The 26,391-nt window shown below is 34.1% G+C and overlaps 1 protein-coding gene across 4 annotated transcripts; it reads right to left on the bottom strand.

The window, feature by feature from the left end:
* Window positions 1-10,019: 10,019 nt before the first annotated feature.
* Window positions 10,020-25,957, bottom strand: LOC104886836 (protein REBELOTE). 4 transcript variants are annotated; one of them, XM_057392595.1, is made up of 15 exons: window positions 25,700-25,957; window positions 19,938-20,084; window positions 19,624-19,767; window positions 18,857-18,911; window positions 17,105-17,213; window positions 16,972-17,023; window positions 16,773-16,882; window positions 15,599-15,667; window positions 14,915-15,439; window positions 13,573-13,872; window positions 13,033-13,359; window positions 12,122-12,328; window positions 10,852-10,941; window positions 10,666-10,763; window positions 10,020-10,471 (listed from the first exon to the last, which is right to left on the bottom strand). In XM_057392595.1, the coding sequence occupies exons 3-15, from the start codon at window positions 19,736-19,738 to the stop codon at window positions 10,315-10,317; spliced, it is 2,214 nt and encodes a 737-aa protein (XP_057248578.1). In that variant the 5' UTR covers window positions 19,739-19,767; window positions 19,938-20,084; window positions 25,700-25,957; the 3' UTR covers window positions 10,020-10,314. The 4 variants fall into 4 exon arrangements, with proteins under 4 accessions (XP_057248578.1, XP_057248579.1, XP_057248577.1 ...); XM_057392596.1 differs by having other exon boundaries at window positions 19,938-19,991; XM_057392594.1 differs by lacking the exon at window positions 25,700-25,957 and adding an exon at window positions 22,456-22,726.
* Between the last annotated feature and the right edge of the window lie 434 nt (window positions 25,958-26,391).

Raw genomic sequence — 26,391 nt, 5'->3', positions numbered from 1 at the left:
TTTATGATAATGCTCCTAATCTAACCTTTTCTCTCTTAAAAACGATAAATACGCAAATTAGCCTCATTCTATTTTAGATGGGATGAATACAAAGGAAGTCTTTTTCATTTTTACGATGCATACCCTTTCCTCATCAACTATGTCATGTCATTTCCTTTGGTTTAGCAATTTCAGAGTTTAATGTAAATTTAATTATAGTATCAATACCCATGGTATTGAAACTTCATTCAAAACATGAGTTTTTCTTTATAAATTTCATTAGCATCCAATACTACCTTCCCAAATGGTAATATAATGCATTACCATTACCATCATTGATGACCACTAACCAAAATAGCCTTTAATGTATTCCAAAACTGTGACTCTTCTCCCATTAAGAATCCTTCTAAACTGATTACTAACTTAACTACAATGAAGAAGCAAATCAAAATTTAAAACATATTTTTTTTTTACCACTGCATATGTATTATCTTCATCTCGATGGAAATAAATAATAATTATTTGATTATTTAACAATGGCCAAATCATTATGGTCAAATCACTATGGTCAAAATTAAAATTTTAAATTTTAGAATACTAACTAATATACTTGGGACTCTATGAAAAAAAAGAACAGAAAATGAAATGAACCACAAATGAAGAAAATAATAACGTCACACTTATTATTAGCATGGTAAAGTGTAGTTGTTGGAGTGACTACTGCACTATTACATATTTTTTAGTCACTCGAATATTGCCCCATAAAAAGATAATTAAGAACAAAAACATTTGAACCATGAAAAAAAACTATCCAACACCATCAAATACATAGTTTTTTCATCACATCCTGTATTTATCTTGAGTTTTATTGACTTTCACTAAAAATTTGCACTGGCAAAATCGTTTTCTCTCTAGATTTGTTGTTCTTATCAAATTGCCAACCAAACTTTTCAGTGAATATGAAGCAACAATCCACATGTAGAAAACTATGGCCACACTTTGATCTTTCTCGTGCTTCTTCCAATGCGATCAAGTCTTATTTGCATCTCCAATTGTTAATTTTATGGCAATACATTATGCCTATTGTAAGTTCGGGTATCTTTTTATTACTTCAATTGTAATTGGTTTTATGAATTATTGATTCAAGATTTTCAGAGGTAATTATCGATAGACATACATGCATAGATGGTGGCCTATCCTCCGTAGCTTGTATCATCTGATTGATCTTTGGGATTTCATAATTTTCTTTATCACCCATCCAAATTCAAGTTCAAAATAGAGCTACATTTTGAAGAAAAGGCTTTTATAAAAAGTTGTTGACTTGGCCTTCCTTATTAGCTTATATGAAAAGCTGTAATTTTTTTTTGTTAACATTATTTATTTTTCGTTGTTGTTAAACAATCGAAATTTAAGACACTTTTTAAGTTACTCTAACCTAGTATTGTAATCTTTTTTTTTGAAAGGTTAGTATTATAATTAAATACAAGTAAATAACATGAGAAACATTACTAAAAAGAAAAAGACACAACAATTAGTTGCAGCTCACTTCTAGGATATTCTAATGTATTTCATCCTTCCTGTCTTTTTCTCACCTCTCTACCATTTCATAATTATCTTCCTTCATCACTTGATCTAACTCTCCTCCACTTCCTTCTCTTTCATTTGAAATGGAAAATTTTATATGTATTTTGTGAAAATAGCAATTAACTTTTATCAGATCCATAAATATTTGTGTTCTATATCCTGCTAAAGATGTTGAGCGAGATAGTACACAAATTTTGCTTTTTTTTTTTGGTGAACAAAGGTAACATAACATAATTCACAAATTTTGCTTGATCTGATTTACATGCAACAATTAGAAAACAGAGTTACATGTATGCTTTCACTCCTTCAATTCAAAACTAAACTCGTTCATAAATTACAACTTCACATCACCAAAAAATGAAAAAGGAAAGGTTAAAGAAAACAATAACAAAAAGCTTAATATCCTTAACAGATAATTCCGCAAAAAAGTCAATCTCAATTTTTTTTGACTTCGAATTCATCACTGCTATCTTCCTCTCTGTTGGTTGGTTCCCCAATTGCTGATGCTGTCATGTTGATGTACCCGTGTTTTTTCATTTGGCTTTATTTGTTCGAAGTATTTAATTTCTATGCAGGAGTTTTTCTCTATCCTCTCTATTTCTCACTCCAATTAATCGAATTGTTGTTCATTTGGATGAATTACAGAAAAAATGAGCTAAAATTCGATCATGAAATTGAAATTTGGTATTGAGGGTTTGAGAGGAGGGAGATGCAGTAAAATAAATATTGTGATTTAAAGATGTGTGAGTTGTTTCCTTTCATGACAATATTCAATTTGATTTAATTAGGGATTATTTTTTGGAATTAATTTGTTTCCTTAAATATAAATTGCTAGATTTAAGTTTACCTTACACAACCTAAATCTACACGATTTGCAATCTTTTTAAATCAAATACAGTGACACGTGGCAAGTGAATGAGAGGCTTGGGAAAAATGAGAAGTAATGAGAGGGGATAAACAATATGGGGCTGCCACATAGGATGAAGTTTTCTTGCTTTAATATTATATATGATTACTAACCAACTTCTAATGACAGTATGACATACTAAGTCCCACATTTATACATCCGAATCAAGGATGTGTGCAGCAACATGTAGCTTTTGCTGAAAGTTCAGATGGTGTTTTTAGTGGTTGTGAACTTGAGGAAAGTCGAGGTAGTGGTGTTGTGAAACAACGGCGAGCAAATTCATGTTGGTGTTTCGAAATCAACGGCGAGACCCCGCGCGTGTTAAGTTGGACTCAGCTAGTCCGACGGAAACTATTGGGTCAGACGGTCTGACCCAATAGTTTCACATCACTTATATCAGAAAACTTTACAAATCACTCAAAGAATTGATAAAATCATGTTGAAAAAATCATGCAAATCACTAAACTTTACAAAAAACTAAAAATTAACTTACAAACCAAAACTAATATAGTAGGGCGTCAATACATACAAAAACATTCACAAAATTCACTTACAAATCATTGTTCTCAAGAACACACAAAATTCACTTACAAATCATTCTTTACCTATACACACTATGCATAAAAATCACACATTCGTCCATCGGCGATTTGCAAACTTCCAAAAAGGTACATAATTCTTTTAATCTTGCAAGTTATTTCAAATTAGTTGAAAAAACAATAGCAATTGTTATGTAGTCGACTAGCAGATAAAAGGGAGATGATAGCAATTAGTTGAAAAGGGCTTTTATACAATTAGACTTAAATTTAATCCTTTATTTTCACATGAAATAAGAGAACAAGATAAAAGTAATAAATTTAGTTTTTTTTAAAAATTCCAATACTAAAATTTCTGCTCATAACTTTTGCAAATAATCCATTTTCAGAAATAAATTTTGAAAAAAAAAAAAACAAAATCAAACTTTTCGCCAACGACTTTTGCAAAAAACAATTTTCGGAAAAAAAATCACATCATTTTTGCTAAAACCATTTTCAGAAAAAAAAAATTACATTATTTTGCGAAAACAAATTGTGAAATTAAGCACCAAGACAACTGTAAAATTTTGAAATGGAAAAAAGGGGCTTTTATACAATTTAAATTTAATTCATTTTCATGTTAAATCAAAAAACAAGATAAAAGTAACGATTTTTATTTTATTTTTAAATTCCAATATCAAATTGTGTATGAAAATTTAAAATTTCATCTCAAATATAATTTTAAATATGTGACTGATGAAAATTTTAAATATAAGTTTATGAAATCATAATTTAGATGTTAGGCAAGGGGAAAAAACTGAAATTGATTTATACTTTCCGGATTAATTTTTGGGATGATAGAGAAATTTTTGAAATCTATGATTTAAGAAATTACCTTTCTTTGTTAGAAAATTAACCCAAGAAAAAACTGAAGTTGGTTTGCTTCCTTCAAAAGTGGGTTGATACGGCTAATGGATTTTTGATGAACTAAGTTTCTTCAAAAGTAGATTTTGATGAATTAGATCTACTACTTTGCTTAAGACTTGAAAAGACTGATTTTCTTATTGTATAGTGTATAGTTTGATGAACTAGGTTCCTTGAAAATATGGGTTGTAGATTTGTAGTGAGAGGAGATAGAGAATGAATAGTAAAAGTAGTGGAATTATACTGATGTTGCCAAGTAGTGGAAAAGGTAGTGAAATATTTTTTGTTAAAATTGTAGAAGGATGTGCCTACAACACGTCACTCAAAATTTTGGGTTTCAAATACAAGTGTAGATCAAAGTATAAATTAGCCAAATTATAATATGGGTATCAAATACAAGTGTAGATCAAAGTATAAATTAGCCAAATTATAATATTGTTGCATTGGAAATTCAACGTAACAGATAATATGGACTCAATTTTTTTTTTTGTTCAATAGATATAAGTTTAACTAAGGGCGTAAGAAAAGGTTTTTCGATCTCCTTCGAAAGACAAGGTTTTTCGACCTCCTTCGAAAGACAGGGTTTTTCTCCACTTTTAGAGGGGGAATTTCTACAGGTTAAAATCTGGGATACTAGATCTAATGGATTGCCGTGAAATTATTTTGTTGGTGAAGAATTATGCGGATCACAAAGGTTATCAATTTTTCGAATACGGTCAGATGAATCCGACGGAAATCATCCTCACGACTACAAGGGATCGTTAGATTGTCTCTCCAACAAGGCTGTATTTTCCAGCGATATAAGCGGGAGATGTTCCACATTGCAAAATTTGTTTGACGATCGTAGTTTTTATGAAGGAAATTTTTGTTTGATTCAACTTATGTATTTGTTTGATTCGATTGCTTATGTAAATGTCGTATGACTTTTTATTAATGAATTAATTTTACTATTCAAAAAAAAAAAAACTAAGGGCGTAATACTGTAATGCTACTTAAATGAAAAGAGTTAATGACTGCAAAAGAAAGAACATGATGTAGAAGGCAAATAGAAAGAAAAATGTGCTTCAATAAATGTGCTTTAATAAAATGTGTTTTTTTTTTTGGTCTGATGGTAGAATGGGAGTAACATTGATGAATGACTTAACTCAACACATGTTGCGGTGTACTCCGACTGAAATCAAATCACTACTTCAACAGGTTTGTCAAGTATTCCAAACTTTTTTTTTCATATCGTTTTACAACTAAAAACTAATATCTCTATTAATTGTAGCCTAATGGAAGAGCATAAGTTTTCAACAAAGTTATGAAAGTTTTCGGTTTCAAAGAATACTCACGTTTTTACATCCACCAAGTAAGACCATGGAGATTAGTCAGCTCCACAAAGTTAATTACATATTTGAAGTTGACTGGGCTGATGAGTGTGCGTGGATTTTCAAGAAAATTAGTTAAAGTCAACAAAAAAAAGTAGTTACAAAAGTACTTTCATTACTTATACTTATTTATTAAAGTGTTTTTAAATACTATTTGATTGTATTTCAAAGAATCTTATTCACAAAATGGAGGTGAACTTAGATACTAACTTGCATTTTCTTTTTGTTTACTACTTAGTAATAATTAGGCCTAAAAATGTCATCACACGCATCGCGTGCATAAAAAGCTAGTATATATAGTGTCATTTGATTGGTTGAAGTGCATGTGACATAATGACAATTATTTGCTTTCGCTTTTAGAATATACTACCTCTACATTTTTTTAGTTGCACCATTTGATTTTTCACGTTTGCGGATACACTTTTCTGATCGTTAATATCGCTTATTGTGTGTATATAAAATTATAAAAATTTGATATTTGAAATTCTCGCATTTAGACGAATTTAACAAGACAGCACTAGACTATGTTTTTTCTAAAATATAAATATAATGATGCGAGATAGTTGAACAAAGTTGGTTGATGAAGAGTGTCATAAAAACAAATGTTGCCACTAAAAAATACAGAGGTAGTATATATAAAATTTATAGATATAAATTGTTTTTCTTTTTACATTTTAAACTAACTTATCAATTGATCTAGTGTATTCTAACTTTTTATGTTTCAAACCAACTTATCAATTGGGCTAATGTATTCTAAACTTTCAACATTCAACCAAACATTTAACTATTCAGCTAGCTTAGTTGGTTTGAATTAGATTCGGAAACAAAAAATAGACTAAATGTACATTCAAAATAGAAAAAAATAAATTTTCATACTGCATTCGGACTTACTAAATTTGGGATTGTGGACGTATACAAATTGCATTGAATTGATTGATCATTAGACTTATACAAATTGCATTCGATTGATTGATCAAAATTTGGTTTGATCTGGACTGAGAAATTCAAGTCAATTGGTGAAGTCCTTTCTATTCATCCATTTTTGCACCCTTACACCCAGATTTTCTTCCTTGTCTATTTTGATTAGAAGTATCATGTGGGCTGCAAATAGTTTGGATTAAATCCAAGATACAGTTCGTACTAGTTGTTTGACTTGATTGAACGCACAAAATATTGGGACTACGATAATATTCAATCTTAAAATCATTATTATTGATTGCCCAAAAAAATCAATTGTGGTATTGGATTTGGACCAAACCCTTTGAACTCTAAAATCCAATTCAATTTTTATAAAACAAGATTTGTTTTTAAGGTGTAAATAAGCAATTAAGTGCAGTTTTGTAACGAAATTCGATCTCATGTCTTGAATACCGTTTCTCCAAGACTTTACCAAACTAAGCTAATTACCTAGATGGCCGATGGCATCCACTTCTAGAAAAAAGATATCATAACACATATATAAATTGAAAATTCTTAGTTATATCATGTTACCCCTTAGTGTTTTTATGATGAGAAAAACTTGTAAATTAATTATTTTAATTTGGGTACCAAGTTCCAGAGTTGGAACAAGTTCAGTTTACATTATGAGTTCCTAAGAGGGTACTGGAGTTCCTAAAAGTGGAAGTGCAACTAAGTTTTAGAGAAGGAATAACTCTTGAAGAAGCCAACTAATACAAGTCCAAGACCCGTACTTGATAAAGATGAACTAAACAACCTTTAGTTAAATGCCCAACATATTGTTGGGATGAGGATTCAAACCTGGGCAATGTCCAGGAATCAGGGTGGTATTCTACTAAACTACCACATCTCCCTCTTTTAATATAAGTGTTTAAATTGTTAAGGAAAGTATTATGGAACACAAGAAATTAATTAAGGGCCTAATCTCTTCGGCATAAAACAGTTGAACTGAACTGAACTGAACTGATCTGAACTGAAAATAAGTTGGGGAGAACAGACCCTAAATATGACAAAATTATTTTATTTAATTTTCGGAAAATATTGTGAAAAATATTTTTGGATATTAATCTTTGACTATTCTCTTCAAGAAACTTGTTTTATCACGTTTCCTAAAATTGCTCTAAGCAACTTCTTTGGTTTTAGATGAAGCATGTGATTAGTGGGTAAGTATTCCCCAAGTTTCTCAACAATTTAACCGATTCATGCCTTAGCATTAGACATGATGTCAATTGTCAGTCAGTGGAGAGAAACTAGAAGAATGCTTCCAAGGGATCTCCCTCAATAAAAGGAGGAAGGGTCCTACTAAACAGATCACAATTGACATCCACAAAAACATTATGGCTAAAATGTTTTTAAAGTCATATGTTCTTAGTTAGTTCCTAAAATTCATACTATTGATTTAATTTCATTTAAAGAGTTGTGAGTTGGGGAAATAGTTGTGAGAATTCTTGAATGACTTAGAGTTAAGTTGATATGATTGAGGAAGCAAGAGTGGCACTGTTATTGAGGAACCATAATGGGGAGAATTGATTATGAGTGGAACTTGCAAGAGTTTGGAATTACAGGTGGAACTTGTGGAAGTTTGGAATTCCGAGTGGAAACTTGTGAGAGTGCATGCAATAGGCTGCAACTGAGGTGTTCCCTATTATAGTAAAGAGTTCAGATCCGGAGATCGTCGTGGTTTTTCTTCTTATGTCGAGATAAAGTTTCCACGTAAAAAGTTTCTGTGCTTGCATTCTAAGTTCCTATTATTTCTAGCTTAAATTATGCAAAAATAATCGATTAAATTCTATATAAGCTACAACTACAATTCACCCCCCTCTTGTAATTGTAGTTTCATAATGTCTAATACATGAGATCCTGGACTGGACACAGTGATGGTTACTCACTCTTGTCCTACTAGAGTGATTGAGGTTTATTTTTTGCATTATTGCATCAAATGCAATAAGATAATAAGTAGGAGTTTTTTTTTTTGACATCAAGAAAATGTGCATTGATTAAATAACGAAGTACAACCTATTACTAATACAAACACCATAAAACAAAGGAAAGCCTAAAGGAGCTTTATGAGCTCCTACATGCCCTAAAAAACAAAAATAAGTAAAATCGATAATGAGTCGCCTATTAAGAACGCCTCTGGTCGATGAATGTGTTGGTAGAGTCAAAACTCTGATGACTAATGGAAGTGAGTGGCGAAGAAGATGTTGATCACGATCCGAAAACGAAAAACCAAAGGCAAGATTTGCCTCTCGTCGCATGAGGAATCCCAACGAACTTCTGACGTGTGGGATTCTTGGTTCATGATATGTGGGAGAGTCACATTCATAGGTAACTCATAACTCTCGAGAGAGAGTATTTCATGTTTCTCCGAAAAGTAGGAGAAACTAGGCGTGTTGAAATCCACCGGATGAAACAGGGGTACCGCCTGCAAATTTGAATTTTTCAAGGCAACGACCATTAAGATCATTGCCAAGCTAAAAAAAAAGAGCTAAACATGGTGAGCTCTCGAACACACCTCCGGTTTATGAAACCGGAAGCCACAAATTCCAACCATGAATAACGAACATCGCCACGAACATACACACACTTCTCATCCATCTGATGCACTCGTTCCTTCAACAAATATTTCAAAGAAACTACATATTGTACTACTACAACCTTACACCACCATCCCTCATCTAACTAACAAACATTTTTCAAAAGCCAAAACCAACAACAAACTATATCATTAGTAACTCGGACGAACCAACGTACACCAACTATTGGATGACTAACCACACAATTGTCTACTGACAAAAAAAACCACCAAACTTATAACTAAAATAGCTAGGGGGAAGTGGAAAGAGAAGCCCAACTACTGGGGGGGGGGGAAGGGGAGCCCCCAGAAACAAAACCAACCACCAACAGGGGGATGTGGGATGTGGATTCGACTGATAACTTGAACGGAGAGTGGGGATAAAGTGCGACTAACCAACTCAACCATGGGAGGGGGAAGGGGAAGCCCAACAAACTAGCGAAACAAGGGGAAAGGGAGGGGAAGCCCGACGAAAAAAAAAACAAGGGAGGGAGAAGGGAGTCCCGTTGAAGGAACAGGGAAGGGGATGGTATACCTGACTGACGCGCCTGGGGAGGGAGAGGTAGATGACCTGAACTAGCGGCAACCTGGTGCTTCAAATGCGACAACTCACCGGATTTACGAACAAAAAGAAAAATGAAACCTCGAACAAAAACCAGCAACGGGGCCTAGGGGAGGGATCGACTGCCGACGTGAGGAGGCCGAGGTGGCTCACGCAGCAATCGAGCCCTTTAGGGGAGATATTGCGGTGGGTTGGTTAGGGTTTGACTGGCAGAGAAAAGTCTTCGAGAGAGAGGGTTTTATGCATGTGTTTCAAGTAGGAGTTGAACATTTGGAAACAACTGGAAAAAGGTATTCCAATTTCCATACCAAATGCCAAAACAATATACGCTTATTTAATACATAATTATTCTTTTCCAGGAAATATATACAGTAACATGATATATTGTACAAATCAAAAATACTAAAACTTTTAGAGTTGCCCCATATGCTCGTCCAGTGACCCTAGCCTCTGCATATACTTCTATAATACTTTTTTTATAAATGTTGTTTTAGGGTTTATGAAATAGTTGCAACAATGAAACTAAAAAAGAAAAAAGAAAATAATCATCACCATTACATTGAATCAGGTAGAAGTAAAACAGGATATAAGAAAACAAGCAAAAAGGATAATTGAATTTCATTCTTGCAATAATAAAAGATATATATGGAATAATAACCAGATAAATAGCTTCATTCTAGTATATTATGAAGAAAAGATACAACAAAAACAATAAATTCCAAAATTTTCATGTATGACACTGCATTAAGGTCAATCCCATTCCATCTAACTAAAGAGCACTTCTACCACCATTACATGCAATTTTGTGTAAGCAACTCGAATCTACCAAAAAGTCCATTCAAAATTCCAAGAACATAGAGACTAAGATACAATCAATTAGCGTGGACACTGAAATCATTTCTCTGTACCTATAAAAAGCAAGCTCACAAATTACAGCATCCTCAAGTTCTCTGCTTCTTTCTCTTCACAACTTGCTCACTTCTGGTCGACACATTGCTACTGATCTTCGCAATTTCTTTGTCCGCATTAGCATTTACATCCTCAGTTTTCTGTGGCAACTTTCGCTTTCTACCATTCAGCTTTTTCAGTTTGAGCACACTACACCATATCCAGGAAAGCACGTTGGTGGAATGAATGAAGTTAAAATCAAAGAACCACCAATTCCGCTAAATAAACTCCCTAATGAAATCAATAGACTCCGAAGTAATAGTACTTTTTAGAAGAGAGGAATCTTACATCACTCCAAATGAAAAGAAGTAAAAGGATCACTTAATAGGCAATCAAAGAGTTACCTGGTCTGGTTATCTGTGCTGAGTTTCCTTGTCAAACCATTTTGCATAATACTTGTGTAATATTGAATAAATGGGGAATTGTCATTGCGCTTTTCACCCTGCACATTATTAATCCACCATCAAGACCAAATTACAATCACAAGGTTCAAGAGAGCATTCTATAGATGGTGGAAACGGATTTATAACCTGAAGAAATGAATCTGCAGATGCTTGGTCTATTGGTGAAAATGAAACACCCTCTCTCTTTCTTTCGACAAAATCCACGTTCTTCTCCACCTTTGAGAAGAAAAAACAACGAAATGATTGATGAAGCAATCAGCATAACTTTGAACACATATTCATGTCTTGAACAATAATACCAAAAAAAAGAAAAGCATTGTAGATCTGCTGTTAGAAAGATCACAGGTCTTACAAACTTAAACTAGTCTTTAGCCAGAAGAGAAAGACATATTCAGCACATCTCTGGCACCCAGCATGATGGCTGACAATCAAACGTCCAATATGATGAAGCTAGTAAAGCCAAACAAAGCAACTTCCGAAGCTCAATTAGCCATTTTTTTTCTGTTAACTAGGGATCATGAAAACTTCTCGTCTATCTATCAGCGACAAGCAAATCGGACAGCAAATTATTACATCAAATACCGGGTCCTAAACTGTGATTGATCCAATACATCCTTATAGCATTATCGGCCCACGGCAATAAATTGATGCAAAATATATGAGTAATAGAAAAGCCAAATTCTATAAGAATTATCAGCAATGATGGAGGCAGGTCTGCTCACAACAACCTTGTGATGAACCAAAAATACTTCAAGCCTCAAGCTTAATGAGATGATATATGCATGTATGAAAGTATGCGGTGGAAGAAGCACAAGTATCATTCCTGGATGACAAAAACTTTATAGCTTCTTTTGCAGCCAGTATACTATCAATTGTACACTGATTTACATGTGTTGTTCAATCATTACCTTAAAATTGTCATCCCGATATTTTTTCCTATTCAGGAGAGCATTTAGGGGTACTGACCTTCATACACCACAATATGATGCATAAAGAGACCATAGTATCTACCTTTTTTTCTTGGGTTCATGCAAGAACTCTTGCTAGAAATGAAAAGAAATGACAGCACATTCCTGAAATATGCTTGTAAATAAGCATTAGCAGGTTGAGAATTTTTCTTAATTCTCCATCTGCAGGTTTAGTAGACTGTCCCAGATAAGTACCTGTTTTACTCAATCCAAAGACATTATGCAAAGTTTAAACACCAGGACCTACAATGGTGTCAATTGGTATCTTATGCGTTTTAATCCTTCATATCTAAATTCTATTAGGAAAGGCCTGAAGCAAAGCCAACAAAAAAACGGCAATCAAAAGTTCAGGTAGATTCCTTGCTGATCAACAACCAGGACACCTAGTAAATGCTGTCAAAACAAATGCGGCGAAGCCAATGAGATACCTGATCAATTAGGCGCTGTACTGATCGGCGCAGGCTTTCAATCGTGGATTTCTCATAAAAATGCTTCAAACGGATAACAGGAACAGTTGCAAGTTCAGGGAAAGATATATGGTGACTCCACTGAATAAAATGTGCACAAAGCAGCTCCACAGCAGCAAAAACACACTCTTCTTGAAAATCCCGTGACTTGAGCCAAAATTTGGGCAACTGCTCCATGACAGCCAAAAATCTTATGATTATCCTGATGATAAACATACTAGTCCAACAATGTAAACCTATTGCATCGATTCAACAGAGAAATGGTGCTACAATTACAATAAAAACAGGAGTGTATAAATTTCATTCTTTACATGTCAGTCTTACATTTCTTAAGTTGGAGTAATAGGCAAATCAAGCACAAAGAGATTGTATATTGTAGTAATTGTACAACCAAAATAACCTCCACCTACTTCAAAGAGCTTCTTTATCCTTAAAACCCCACCCCACCGCCCCACCAAAAAAAACACCCAGCGCCAACTCCCTCTACTTTTAAGGTAGGGGCTTTGAAATGCATTGAGAATCCAAGATCCAGCATAAACCTCAGCACGTTTATGCTCTACAATCTTCTGATTCTGATTACTAAAGTTCTTTAGTTTCAATATCTACCTTGAGAAATGCCAGTCCATGATTTTTTTTTAAAAAACACCCATCTAAATGAAAGTAGCAGCATGCTTGAAAGCAAACACTTCAAAGCGGCACATGAAGAGGTGGCGGAGACAAACTATTTTCCCACAATAGACAACTCTCATAATAGATGTTTACATCAGAAGCAAGCAGACAGGATATGACCATGCAATCTTTTGTTTTTATACAGCAAGGTTCACCAAAGAATACACATATAGTAGAGATGTGAGTCTTTCTGATATCCATACCTGTAACATAGTTGATAAGTTAACATCACCCTTTACTGTCTTTCCAACTTCCAGAACATGACAGCTTTCCAATATATCCAGTGCCATCGAAGAGACAGGGATGAAGATTCCACTAGATGCAGATAGTTGATTCAACCATTTTATGCATTTAACTTTCAAAGGCAGATATCTTGGACCAGCATAGAGTTGCGCTACTCCATTTATGACTTGGATGAGTGGATACAATAGGCCATGGAGATCATTATCTTTAATATTGACAGATATAAACTTAACCCAGAGATCAATGCACAAAACATACTCCCAACTGCAAATCTTCTTAAGAGCTTCCTGGCAGACATTAATACTGAATTTTATTATTTTACCTTCAACAGAGGCTAACGCCAGATAAAATTAACAGCAGTATGTTGGCTTCAATCCTAATATTCTCATTTATCATGCTAGACCATGGTCTTAGGCACTAGTGATGGTAGGTAAAATATTTGCATAGTCTACGAACTGCATGATAGTTTTAAGCATAATGAGAGTAAGTGTACCATATACCTCCTTATTTTGCAAGCCTAACTTGAGGATCATAGCTAGTTTCTGAGCAGATGCCAAAGCCAATTTCACTGATTTCTGCAAATCTATAGAGCACAACTCAACAAAAGAGTTTTTGATGTATTCTATATGTTTTAAACTCTTAGGGTCCACAACTTTGCAGCGTGAAATAATGGCTTTATATGTTTTCTTCAAGCAAATATCATAGGAATTATGGCCAAAGAGAGAAGCCAAGTCATGCAAGACGAAAAAGGAGCATGATGAAAGAGTCCCTCCACCGGTTGCCCAAAGGTGAACAGCAACCTGCAGTGTGCATAACGTAGTCAAAAAAGAATTATAAAAAAGTTAGAGGTCCCAGCTATAAGAATACATATTTAACTCTAGATTCACAAATATGCTTTTAGCAATGTCAACATTACACCACATAAGAAATGAAGATAGATAAGTGAACAAATTGCAAACAATAACCATGATTGCATTCGTCAATTTCTTATCTATCACAAAAGCCATAAGGAGAGGAGAGGAGAGGAGGACAAAAATGATGAGAATAAAGAGGCAGGTTTAAGTGCTGAACACTTTGACTGGTCATAGTTTCTACATCATCAAGAACATGGCCAGGTTTAAGCAATCTTTATGATGTACATGTATAGTGGACTGGAGAAACAATAACAATGATGACACCCCCATATGCAAAGCTTTGAGAGGTCTATACATATGCAAAGTTAATCCTAATCAATTGAGATTAGTATTGTGTTTGTTCCTAAAAAGCCGCAAAGAAACTTATCTGGGCCAGAAATTAGTAGGTTGGCTAGTAAAACCAATCTAACACGAAAAATATACTTCCTCCGTTATGTTTTAAATGAAACATTGGGTGAAATGACACTATTCATTGATCAATTTTGACTTCAATTTATCGCCATTATATAAAGAAAAACATAGTCAAGTGGGATCTTGTTAAATTCGTCTTGATGCATACTATCAAATTATAACTTTTTTATATTTTTTATGTGTGCACAATTAAAGATATTAATGATTAAAGAAGCGTGTTGGGTTGCGTGAAAAAGCAAACGTTTCATTTAAAACCAAATGGAGGAAGTACTAAAAAAACAAAATCAGTAAATTTAATTACTATGCAAGCTGTAATCAAGTGAGGTCTTCGAGGCACTTAGACCAACCCAACTTTAAAAAGTAGGGAAGAGAAAAGCTTCTTTTTTTCATATTTCCAAATAATCAACAGAGTCAACACTTTCAAAGAAAAGATGATGTCACAGGAGAACTGTGAAAAATATCTTGGAGCACCAAGATTTAGAGGGGGGAAAAAAAGTTCTTGTTAAAATAGAGATACCTCAATGAGCTTCTTCTGCAAAGATGGAAAAGCAGCAAAAAATACCAATGAAACTCTCAACCGAGTCAAAGAGTAAGCCAAAATGTCGACGTCAGTAAACTGATTCAGGAGGAACAAAGTACTAGTCAAGTATGACTTAACCATCGGCTTCACACTTTCCCATTTTGAAGAATTTTTCAAATCTAGGATGTTCTGCTTCTTGCAATTGGAGGATATTCCCAATAAGCCCCGAATAAGATTATCACCTTCAGAAAGCATAAACATAAGAATGCTGCAAAAGGTCTCCTTGCTTTGTATGATTGGAGCATGAATGGATGCTTTAGAATTAGTTGATTCAGTTCCATAGTGGCATGCCGCACGATAGGCGTTTAGAAGACCACGCAGAACAGACAGATTTTGCTGCTCTTTAACGATCTGACACCAGCTCTTGACGGTAGAGGTACTTAGCAATCTGCCTGCATTTGGACTTGGGGTAATCCCAGTAGAAGACTGAAGATCGTGATTACTTGACTCATCTTCATCAGACTAGTTAACAAAAGAAATCACGTGTCATGGACAAAACATATAATATAGTTCAAGACTTCAAGAGAAGGGTAAATTTTAGGGTGATAACAATAGAACAATTGAAACTTCCCAGAATACGCCATAATAACATCAGCTCAAACTACAAATTTTAGCACTCACCATGTCCTCGTTGTCAAGTGATTCAAGACCTTTGACACGTTCTTGCAAAAATATCACAAAGTCAGGATCCTGAGGTAAGTCCCACCAAGTAAAAGAAAAACAAAAGTGAGTCAATAAGTGCACCATGAAAGAGCAAGTATATGTCCATACCAGCAACAAGAGGTTAACATACAAATATAGATACATAATTACCAGCAAAATATTATTGAAATACAAAATCTAAACCCCACGGAGAGCACAAGTCAAAGAACACCAAATTTATATAGAGGGATTTCACAATAATGATGGGGTGTAAGTAAACAAGAAATTAAGTACCTACAGTGAGTTAAAACGGAAGCATAGTAGCAAGACTGCTCCATTACCAGATCAGATTAGTATCATTTTCGTTTCCGGAGACAGGTTACTCCAGCAAGATTACCAGAACACCTATGCATATCAACTTTCAAAAGTGAAAGCCTGATATAAGTCTCCAGTCATCTATGTAATTTTTATTTCATGAGGCGAACTATTTTTCTTAATCTTTTATCTATTTTTGAGGGGACCTGAGGCGAACTTAAAGCTACTATTTAAGTTAATAAATTATGACAACCAGGACATAGATTTGATCAATGGATTCACTTGCTCAAAAACCAATAAGCCTCCTTTACAAACATACATACTAACATACATATATTAGATTTCAAACTATTCTCATGGCAAACGGAACTGATTAAGGACCATTTACGAATTCACAACTCTCATTCCAACTCCTCTATCCACAAAAACTTCAACGTCCACTGGCCAGAACGCAGCATTATAGGGATAGGAGACCAACCCAAGTATATGCCCAAAGAAACCTATACATATCATGCGCACAAATTATTCTCGTCTCTTGGTTTTTCTACCCCCACTAAAAAAACATCCCGTAAATTATCCTACCAAGCAAATCTATTAGTCTAGAAAATTGAATCCAGATTAACACTACTCCATAGAGAAAACAAAGAGAGTCATGTAGTAAATGAAGCGCATTAACCCTTGAGTTAATGATAACATTTAGGCAATGTACACTATTTTACATTCTCTTTCTGTTTAAGAATACTTCTCTGATCTTTAGAAGGGATTCAAAAAAGAGACAGGGGAGAAAAATTAGCACCAATAAGCTTCCAGAATATGTTGCTCTCCCAAATATAATTACCTTAAGCTTCAAAGCCTCCACCCTCTTCTTCTTCTCCAAAAGTTCCGCTGAAATTATTTTGTTCTGAACAGATAATTCGCTGCCTTGGCTAGCATCTGCAAACAAACAAGCTGGCCTATGATAAAATAACCAAGTTCACAAAACTGCCAACCAGATAATGGATGAGAATTGGAATCTACAGAAAATTTTATTCTCTCACCTTCTGAATGAAGCTCAGTTTCACTCCCACCAATATATGAGCAGCTTGAGTCCTGTTTAAATTCATACTGAATATCAAAAATAAAGACAAGACTGAAATGTATAGCTGCTGAAAAGCATGGCCAATGCAGAACCTCAGAAAGAAATCCGTCACTGTCTGAACCATCTTCAAACACATCATCCTCTTCTTCGCTTGAGAATATATCAAGAGAAGCATCCACTATATCTTCAATCACTGGCTCCCTAATAGCAAGTAGGCAAATTATTATGAAGTACTGGTCAACAACTACAACTACAAGATGCAACCTAATGATTGAAAAAATTATGAAACGTTTTTCTTGCAGATGTTATAATTCATACAGTAAATCTCATGCATAGGTATGATGTAGCAAAGTCAACAGTAACTTCTTTCAATATTGGCATGATCAGCTGCCAAAAGATTAAAGAAAGTGTTGGTGTTCGCAACTAAATAAGGAACAGAGCAAAACATTGCAAGTACACAGGAGAATATCAGAATAAATAACTTAACTACCTGATGAACCCCCCCCCCCCAAACATCATCGGAATATGCAAACAGCCATACACACACACACAAGCACTAACGCGCAAATCTGAACATGCACATACAGTGCATCAAAACCAATAAAGTCAAAAAAGTTGAAATTTGGAACAGAACATTTTGTTTTTATCCAAAACATCCATTTCCTTTAGTTCTACGTGAGTCCTAATAGGCATTTTCGATGCCGCTATTGCGATATAGCCCGAATGAAAACTTCCTAAAAAGGTCTGGGTAGAAGAAGACTTTCAAGGCAGCAACTATTCTGGTACGCAGGACAAACAAAGTTCAGCACGAAATGGCTATGTCCACACTCACGTGACACGTCCAGTGTATAAAAAAGTGCACCTAGGCGCTGAAGCGCAAGGTGTTTTGGGTCAAGTGTTTTATTTTGTGCTAGGCGAAGCAATGTCAAAAAGACAACTTGCGGCGCAAAAGTCACACCACACGCCAAGGCGCACCCAAGGCCATTATCAAATTTTTTACATCAGATTCTTTAGATTTTCCTTTGTTGCGCCTAGACGCACTAGCATCCTCATAGGCTTAATGTGCCTTGAGCTTCTTTATACATTATATATGTCTACTTGTAAGAGGTTATATAACGTCATATAGTGCCAGTTCTTGAACCAATTATACATTCCACTCACTTGTTTTATATTTTCTCTATTTCTTTTCAATTGAACACTTAGACTTCCACGCCCTACAGCGCAGAACACTTCACCATTAGTATATCTAATTACCTATTAGTGAATCATAAAAAGTTAATATTTTGAAATATACATTGAGATAAATCCAACAATATTTTACATATTAACATTTATTTATATATTTAATTAAAACAATCAAGGTCAAGCTTAGTACATGAACAGTCCAAAAAACTAAGTGTTGCAATCAAATGAAAAGGGGGAAGTATATGACGTCCATAAAGTTCTGGCTGCATAATGAATCCCTCAGCACATCGAACACAGAACACAAACCCCTGAAAATGCACACATCAACAAGCACAATGTTCATATCTTCTAACAGTGTTCACTAGAGGTCAAACAACCTAACTGAGAGCAGAATCCAGTGACCATGCATGTCACTCAAAGGACTATAGAACTTCAAGATGAAGTATTATGTGATAAATAAGTCCGCAAGCTCCAAACTGAGCAAAAATTACTCATAGTTGAGCTAAAATATATCAGGATCAGCAAAATATAATTAACCTAAACAGCATATCAGTCAGTTCAGAGCTGCTTGTGAAAGAAGCATGTCAGAGGATCAATGAACAATTAAAAGACAACACCTTTTACTTTCTTCTGATTTATTTTTGGTTTCACCTTTTTACCTTCCAGTAGATGTAGTATCACCTGCTTGATCTTTAAGACCATCATTTGCACCCCCTAGAAGAGCAACATCCAGTAAGACACATAGAACATTGAAAATCAACATTATTCCTCAACTTAACTTAAAAAAATCAATAAGAGAATAGAATTAAAAAGAATGTCAGAGAAATAATACAGCATTTTTAATACACACACTCAAAAGTCCTCGAAAAGAAATGTGCAAAACAAAAAATGCTCTCTCTCTCTCTCTTTGTTTATCCGGGTCAGTTCATAATGGCATCCATTGTCAATCACCTTATTACAAACGATTAATCAACATTAGTCACATTAATTTTTGTTGGGTTTGTTGAAGCCACCTTATGTTCGAGTCAAACTCAGACCATATAATTTCGGGTATAAGACATGGTTTTTGGATACATGGTCAATTTTGCTCGGTCTAATCAAATCCCACTATTCTCTCTTTCATATCTAACCCTCATAACCTAAACACACAAGTAAGACTCATATTAAGTCGAATTCTAAATCCAGGTAATTGATTATCCAATGCAATGTACCCAACATAAATGCTCCCCTCAACAAGTCATAGTAACAATTCAAAGAATAAGCTTGTTTCACACCCACTTGCACACTTCCACACTAAATTTGCACACGATTTGAATAACAAAGCTAAACAACTCATAAACTTATTGTAATTCTATCAAACAGAAGTTCAAAAAAAAGAAAAAAAAAAAACAGAACAAATTGAAAAAGAAAGAAGTGAACAACATACTAGAAGTTTTTTTCTTCTTAAACATGGACTTAGAATTCAACTTCCTTTTCTGTCTCATAACAGATTGCAAGTTCTTCTTCGCAAATTTCCTCGCTTTCTTTCCCAATTTCCCCATTATTTCAGCAGCTTGATTCAATACAAAAACTGCAGCAGCATGAATAAACAAAATAATATCAAGACATTGTGCTTCATTAATTTTTCTGGTAAGATTAATGGAAACTACAAAAGTTATGGCAAAGAAGAGAAACCATATAATCAAACGTGCCAAATATTCGAGAAGAGAGAGAAAAAAACAAAGGAGGAAGGTGGTTTACCAGTGAACAAAGGCGGCTTAGCTAAGCAGGGAAGCAGGGTAGACGACTGGAAGTCTGGAAATGAAGCAGCGGCACTTACAAAAGTTAGAATGAATGCTTGGCCAAATTTTCGCCCTGTTTCCTCTTTCCAGGTTTTGGTATGGTTCTCTTTTACATACAAAAGAAAATAAAAAATTATACACCAAGAATTCTTGGGTCCAGTACTAAAATAATATGACTTTTTATCTCATATATGGGACATCAAGATTTAAATTTTGATGGAAGTAAAACTAAAAAAAAAAGTGCTATATACAGTTAAAAAAAAAAAATAACTGAATATCCCCTCAAAAAAAAAAAAAACTAAATACAACATCCAAAATTTATATCAAATAGAGATAAATAATATCTTATAGTTTAAATTTCTAAACAAAGTTTGAAACCTTGAGATAATGTCAAGAGTAAATTGTAATCTTCATTTTTCTTTTATTTTATTAGATGAAGTAGTCAACTCGTATTAATTATTTTGCAAAGGGTTGGTTTTTGTTTATTTTTTCCTTTTAATAAGTTAGTTTTCTTGTTATGTGTGTGTGTTTTTTTTTTCTCATTTAAATAATGCAAAAGTGGGTTTTAATTCCCAAAATATGCCCAAAAAAAATAAAATTCCCTGCGTACCGTCCACGTAGGACGGCACGCGAGAAACTGTTTATTTTTTTTGTTTTATCCCACGAAAATCGCTAATGTGAGTAGCGGTTTATACACATAAAACGTTGTCTCAAGTAGCGGTTTATAAATTAAACCGCTACTCAGAGTAGCGGTTTAATTTATAAATCGCTACTCTGAGTAGCGGTTTACCTGTGCAAAATATGGTAAGCACATATCAGTTTCACTTGATTAATGAACCGCTACTTGAAGTAGCGGTTTACACCACAACAACAACAAAAAAAAATTAAAAAAAAAATAATTTTTTTTTTTTTTGTAAATCGCTACTTAAAGTAGCGGTTTTACCTAAGTTGAAAAAAAAAATTCTCGGCACTTGTAAACCGCTACTTCAAGTAGCGGTTTTACTTAAGTTGGAAAAAAAAATTCTCGCGTGCCGTCCTACGTGGACGGTACGCAGGGAATTTTAATTTTTTTTTGGGCATATTTTGGGAATTAAAACCCACTTTTGCATTATCCAAGGAAAAAATTCCTAAAGCACATATAGGCGTTTTGTTTTTTGTTTTTTTACTTTTTGGTGTCCTACCCCTTTTGACATATATAATAGAGATTTTACGAGATGAAGTATTATTAAGTCCAATAGATATTCATAAAAGAAAATTATCTTTTATATTAGTTACTATAAGTTAAATTTCAAAATATAATTCCGCAACTATTACTCACCAAAAAGTAAATTTGATAATATAATTTCACTCACTACCAAAAACAAAAAAGGACGCTGAAAGAAACAATAAAGAAGATAGAATTACAAAAGATCAACACAACAATGGCCAGTAAGTACAACAAAGTTTTTTTAAAAAAAAAAAGTAGAAAAGAAAACAATTGTCTGCTAAACGATGCGGGAGAAAACAATAGAGAAGATAGAGTTGCAACTTGCAAACATTGACATAGCAATGGTTAAGGTGTACAACAAATAAAAACATATATAGCCATATTTTTTGAAAAAATAGAAAAGAAAACAATTGTTTGCTAAATGGTACTAGAGAAAACAATGGAGAAGATAGATGCTTAAGATGTCGGAGGAAAACAATTACATGTAGTTTTCAAAGTGGCCGACACGATAAAGAAGACGACGACACTTCTTTTTTTTTCCCAATAATACACTTCTCTTCTTCTTTATCTCTATTATATAAAGGAAGTGGAAGGCCCCATGAAATTTTTTAATTAACCTCATGAATAAATTAACTACTTTGCCAAAAAAAAAGAAAAAAAAAAAATCAAACTCAAATATAGCATCAAAAAAGTTAACAAAAATGTTAAGAGAACGTATTGTGTCGGACTCGTCCGACCATAATCTTGGTCGGACGACTTTCAGGTGGTTCCAATTTTTTTTCAGTTAATCTTAATTTTCTTTCAGGTAGTCTTCATTTTTTTTCAGGTAGTCTTCATTTTGTTTTCAGTTAGTCTTCTTTGTTTTTCAGTTGGTTTTTGTGCTTCAGTTAGATTTACTTGGGTTTCAGTTGGTCTTTATTCTTTTTCAGGTAGTCTTCATTTTTTTTCAGGTAGTCTTCATTTTGTTTCAGTTAGTCTTTTTTTTTTCAGTTAGTCTTCTTTTTTTCAGTTGGTTTTTGTGCTTCAGTTAGACTTACTTGGGTTTCAGTTGGTCATTATTCTTTTTCAGGTAGTCTTTATTTTTTTTCAGGTAGTCATCATTTTGTTTCAGTTAGTCCAACTGAAAGAAAACAAAGTCCAACTGAAAGAACACAAAGTCCAACTGAAAGAACACAAAGTCCAACTGAAAGAAAACAAAGTCCAACTGAAAGAAAACAAAGTCCAACTGAAAGAAAACAAAGTCCAACTGAAAAGAAAATAAAACACTAACCTTTGCTTTCTCTCACTTTCTCCTTCTTCTTCATTCCTCTTCTGCCAGCTTAACAAAATTGTACGTACAACCCACTGTATATTATTTTCGTTGCAAGTTTGCAATAGAAGTGCTAGTTTAGGCATATCTCTTGATTGTCATGGTGTTGGTATTTTATTGTGAGCCGACGATTCTTTCAAGCTATGGCCATTGTTATTGGTTCTTCTGAAGGCATATTTAGTCTGTACAGTAACAATTGCAAGTCTCTTTGATATCTATGGAAGTATGATTATTTATGAGTTTGTAACTTGATTTTGACTTGCAATTGGTGTGTTGTACGCAAATGCAAGTCAGTGAAATCTATGTAACATTTTCGAGATAATGAACCCGTAGAATGGCGTAAACATATTCTCTTCTCTAAGTTGGCGTAAACATGTTCGGAGGTGAATTTGGTGGGTTGTCAAAGAATTTGGGGGAAATTGGAGGTGAAGAAGAGATGTTTAAAGAGGAGAGAGAAAGATGATGGGTGAGACTGAGAGGAGTAATGAAGATTGCGAAGGAGTTGCGTAATTGCCATGAAATTGAATTGATTGTGGGAGTAAGGTAGTAGCAGGATGCCCGTCAAAAAAAAAGTAAGTAGCAGGATGAGAGGAGAGAACTGGGCTCAGCTCGTCTGACGAGAATATTGGGTCAGACGGTCTGACCCAATACTTTCACAAATGTTAAACACAATTATATAATAAGTAAGTCACGACATGTAGAGAAAATTGTATATAACAACTGGCACATTCATAGTAACAAAGTAAATATGAAAATTATATTGTCAAATATAAGGGAAGGGGAAGCTATGGTGTTTAGATATTATTTTACTATGCTCATGAATGAATTATCTACTTTGCAAAAGAGAAAAAACTAAACTCAAATATAGCATAAAATATTAACAAAAAAGTTGAACAAAATTATATAATAATTGAGCCGGTGTTACCTAATTCCCTAATTCTCCCGCGAATCGCGAATTATGGTTGGTTTTGGTTCATTTTTGACTCATTTTGGGCGAATTGGCGAACTCAAAAGGCGAAATTATAAGTATTATATATTAAAACATTCATACTAACAAAGTAAATATGAAAATTATATTTGTCAAATATTTTATCAATTAATACACAATTAAGTACTTCGTATTATATCAAAACTATATAAAATCAATTAACTAACTAAGTGAAATAGTATCATTAATAGATATTATATAAATACAAACATGACACATTATGTAAATGCAGACATGATAAACCTTTTGCTAAACAAACATTCAAATGTAAAAATGACACAACACCCGATTCATGACTTGAAATCAAAGTGTCCATTTTCTTCACAATCTATGAAGTGTTGTACTTAATTAAAAAGTCAACAAAAAGTATAATATTAGAAATCATAAATAAATTTAATAAAATTTCTTTTTGTTCATAGAATTTAACTTTGAAAAGTATGAAAAAAAAAAAAGATTGGTGAGAGACTTAAATAACATAGACTAAAGCAATCAAATTTCACAACTAAAAAAAATATACTTTGTATGTCTAATGTTCAAATTTTGACTTATGCCAAAAAAATCGAGTTTTTATTTCGAAAAAAAACCAAGCACGCATCACGCGTAAAAAATGCTTGTTTTAAAAAATTAATACCTAGGGGTTGGTATAAGCGAGACCACCTCCTCCAACGATTTCATGTTCTAAACCCCATACTTCATGGGTTTACACGTCGTTTCGAAAGTGAGATCACACCAGCTTGTTGAAGAGGGAAAGATCGCTCTTAAATGCAGAAAGTATTGATTTTAGAATTTAGAGGTCGTTTGATTCAGCTCAAATTTCACTGGAATTTGGATTTCCTAGGAAGTACAAAATAGGATAGTTGTTTGGTATGCAGGAAATAGGGAACTCATGGGAAATAAAATTTTCAAGGAAATGGAAATTCCTGAAGTGTAGGAAATTAATCACCAAGCCCTCCCCCCCCCCCTCCCCTTGGTGATTAGAAATTCATGTGTCAATTACAAATTGCTATGCTCAACCAAACACCAAAAGTCATTTCCTAGAAAATAGACAAAGGAATTTACTTCTCAAGAAATAAGACTTCCCGTGGGAATTAAGTTCCAACGGTAACCAAATGAGCTCGAATAAGACTTCCCAAGGGAATTAAGTTCCAACGGTAACCAAATGAGCTCTTAGAATGAGAATTTACTAACCAAACACTTAACATAGATTTACTACATTCCAAACCCATACCTTATACCTAGGGGTGGCAATGATGCGAGTCGAGCTCGAGTTTGACTAAAATCGACTCGAACTCAAAAAGTCATACCCAAACTCGACTCGACTCGACTCGAAAACTCGCGAGTTTCAAAGTTTCAAGCTCGAACTCGAACTCGGAACCTAAGCCTGAACTCGAACTCGAGCTCGAACTCGTTTCAATCTCGAACTCGAACTCGTTTCAAGCTCGAACTCGGTTAAGATCGAACTCGAACTTTGTTCCAGCTCGAATTCAGTTCCAACTTCCAGCTACATATATGCATTCTTTGAAGATTTTGTATGAACAAGAAATACCAAACTCAAAATATATCCTCTAAAAGTACTTAACCATGCATCACACATCAACATGAAAAGTTTTTCCGAATCAATCCCAACCAAACAACTAATAAAAATTCATTATCATGATCATATCACTACAAATCCACAACAGTACTAATACAATTTACACATCTCTAGAATATAAATACAGCCTATTTAGAAAATACTTATGTTAACACAAACTGAACTTACAAACTAAACTTAACAAACTTAACTTAACAAACTGAACTTATAAACTAAACTTATAAACTAAACTTATAAACTGGACTTGCAAACTAAATTTATAAACTGAACTTGTAAACTGAACTTAACAAACTTAACAGAGGATGATCACAAATGCTGAAGGCCATCTAGAATACATGAGTATGACAAAGAATGGCACTCACACCAGCATTAGCAATAATAACAGTCAGTTGTGCCAGTCCACCTATACCTTCTGAATACACACTTGCATCTATAAGAACCAAACTAAAATCGCAAACTGAACTTATAAACTAAAATCGCAAACTGGACTTAGAAACCGAACTTAAGAACTGAAGTAGTGTAATTAGCTTGTAACATTCTAATTCCACAACATCCCTTATTCCACAATTCACAATATCTAAAACAACAATACAAAAAGATCATTGAAGCTAGCGTCGAGTTACCTTAGAATGAGCGACGCCGAGGTGAGGTGGTGGTGTGCGAGGGATTTCGGTGTCGCTTGGAGTAGCGTCGTTGTCGTGGTGTGCGAGAGCGTGGTGGGTTGAAGCTAGGGTCGCCTGAACTCCCTCCTTCAGCGTGGAGATGAATGTCGATGGAGATTGGAGAGAGAAGGGAGGCGTGCAGCGTGCGAGAGGCAGGTGTGCAGCGTGCGAAAGGGAGGTGCAGCGTGCTAGGGTTAACTGTTTGATTTGTGCCTTGTTTTTACTCTTTCACTCTTTCTTTACAATGGACGGTTAGGACTAGATCGTTGAGTTTCTTTAAATCTCATCCTTTGATATAGTTCTATTTTTTATAGGAGAAACTAGTTATTAGGCCCGGACAATGCTCCGGGTAAGAAAAAATTCATTTATCAATATAATACTTTATGATAATAACACTAAAAACAACTTAGCCTAATGGTTAGAACTTTACTATATGTACTTGAGGTCTCAGGATCAAACCCTGTACTATGCAATTTCTTAATTTTTTTTATTGTACATGGATTACATGAACTAAAACTCCCTAGGGAGAGCGCCACGTGGCACAGTTTCTTGTTTTCGCACGCCTTTTAATATATTTGTATAGATTCTTCCCTTTGCCTTTTGGTCATTCGATATACTTCTTTTTCATGTTTTTTTATTATAAAAGAAAAGTA

Source organism: Beta vulgaris, chromosome 2 (assembly GCF_026745355.1).
Source record: "Beta vulgaris subsp. vulgaris cultivar EL10 chromosome 2, EL10.2, whole genome shotgun sequence".
Classification (NCBI taxonomy): Eukaryota; Viridiplantae; Streptophyta; class Magnoliopsida; order Caryophyllales; family Amaranthaceae; genus Beta; species Beta vulgaris.
This window is presented reverse-complemented; position numbering and strand designations above follow the sequence as displayed.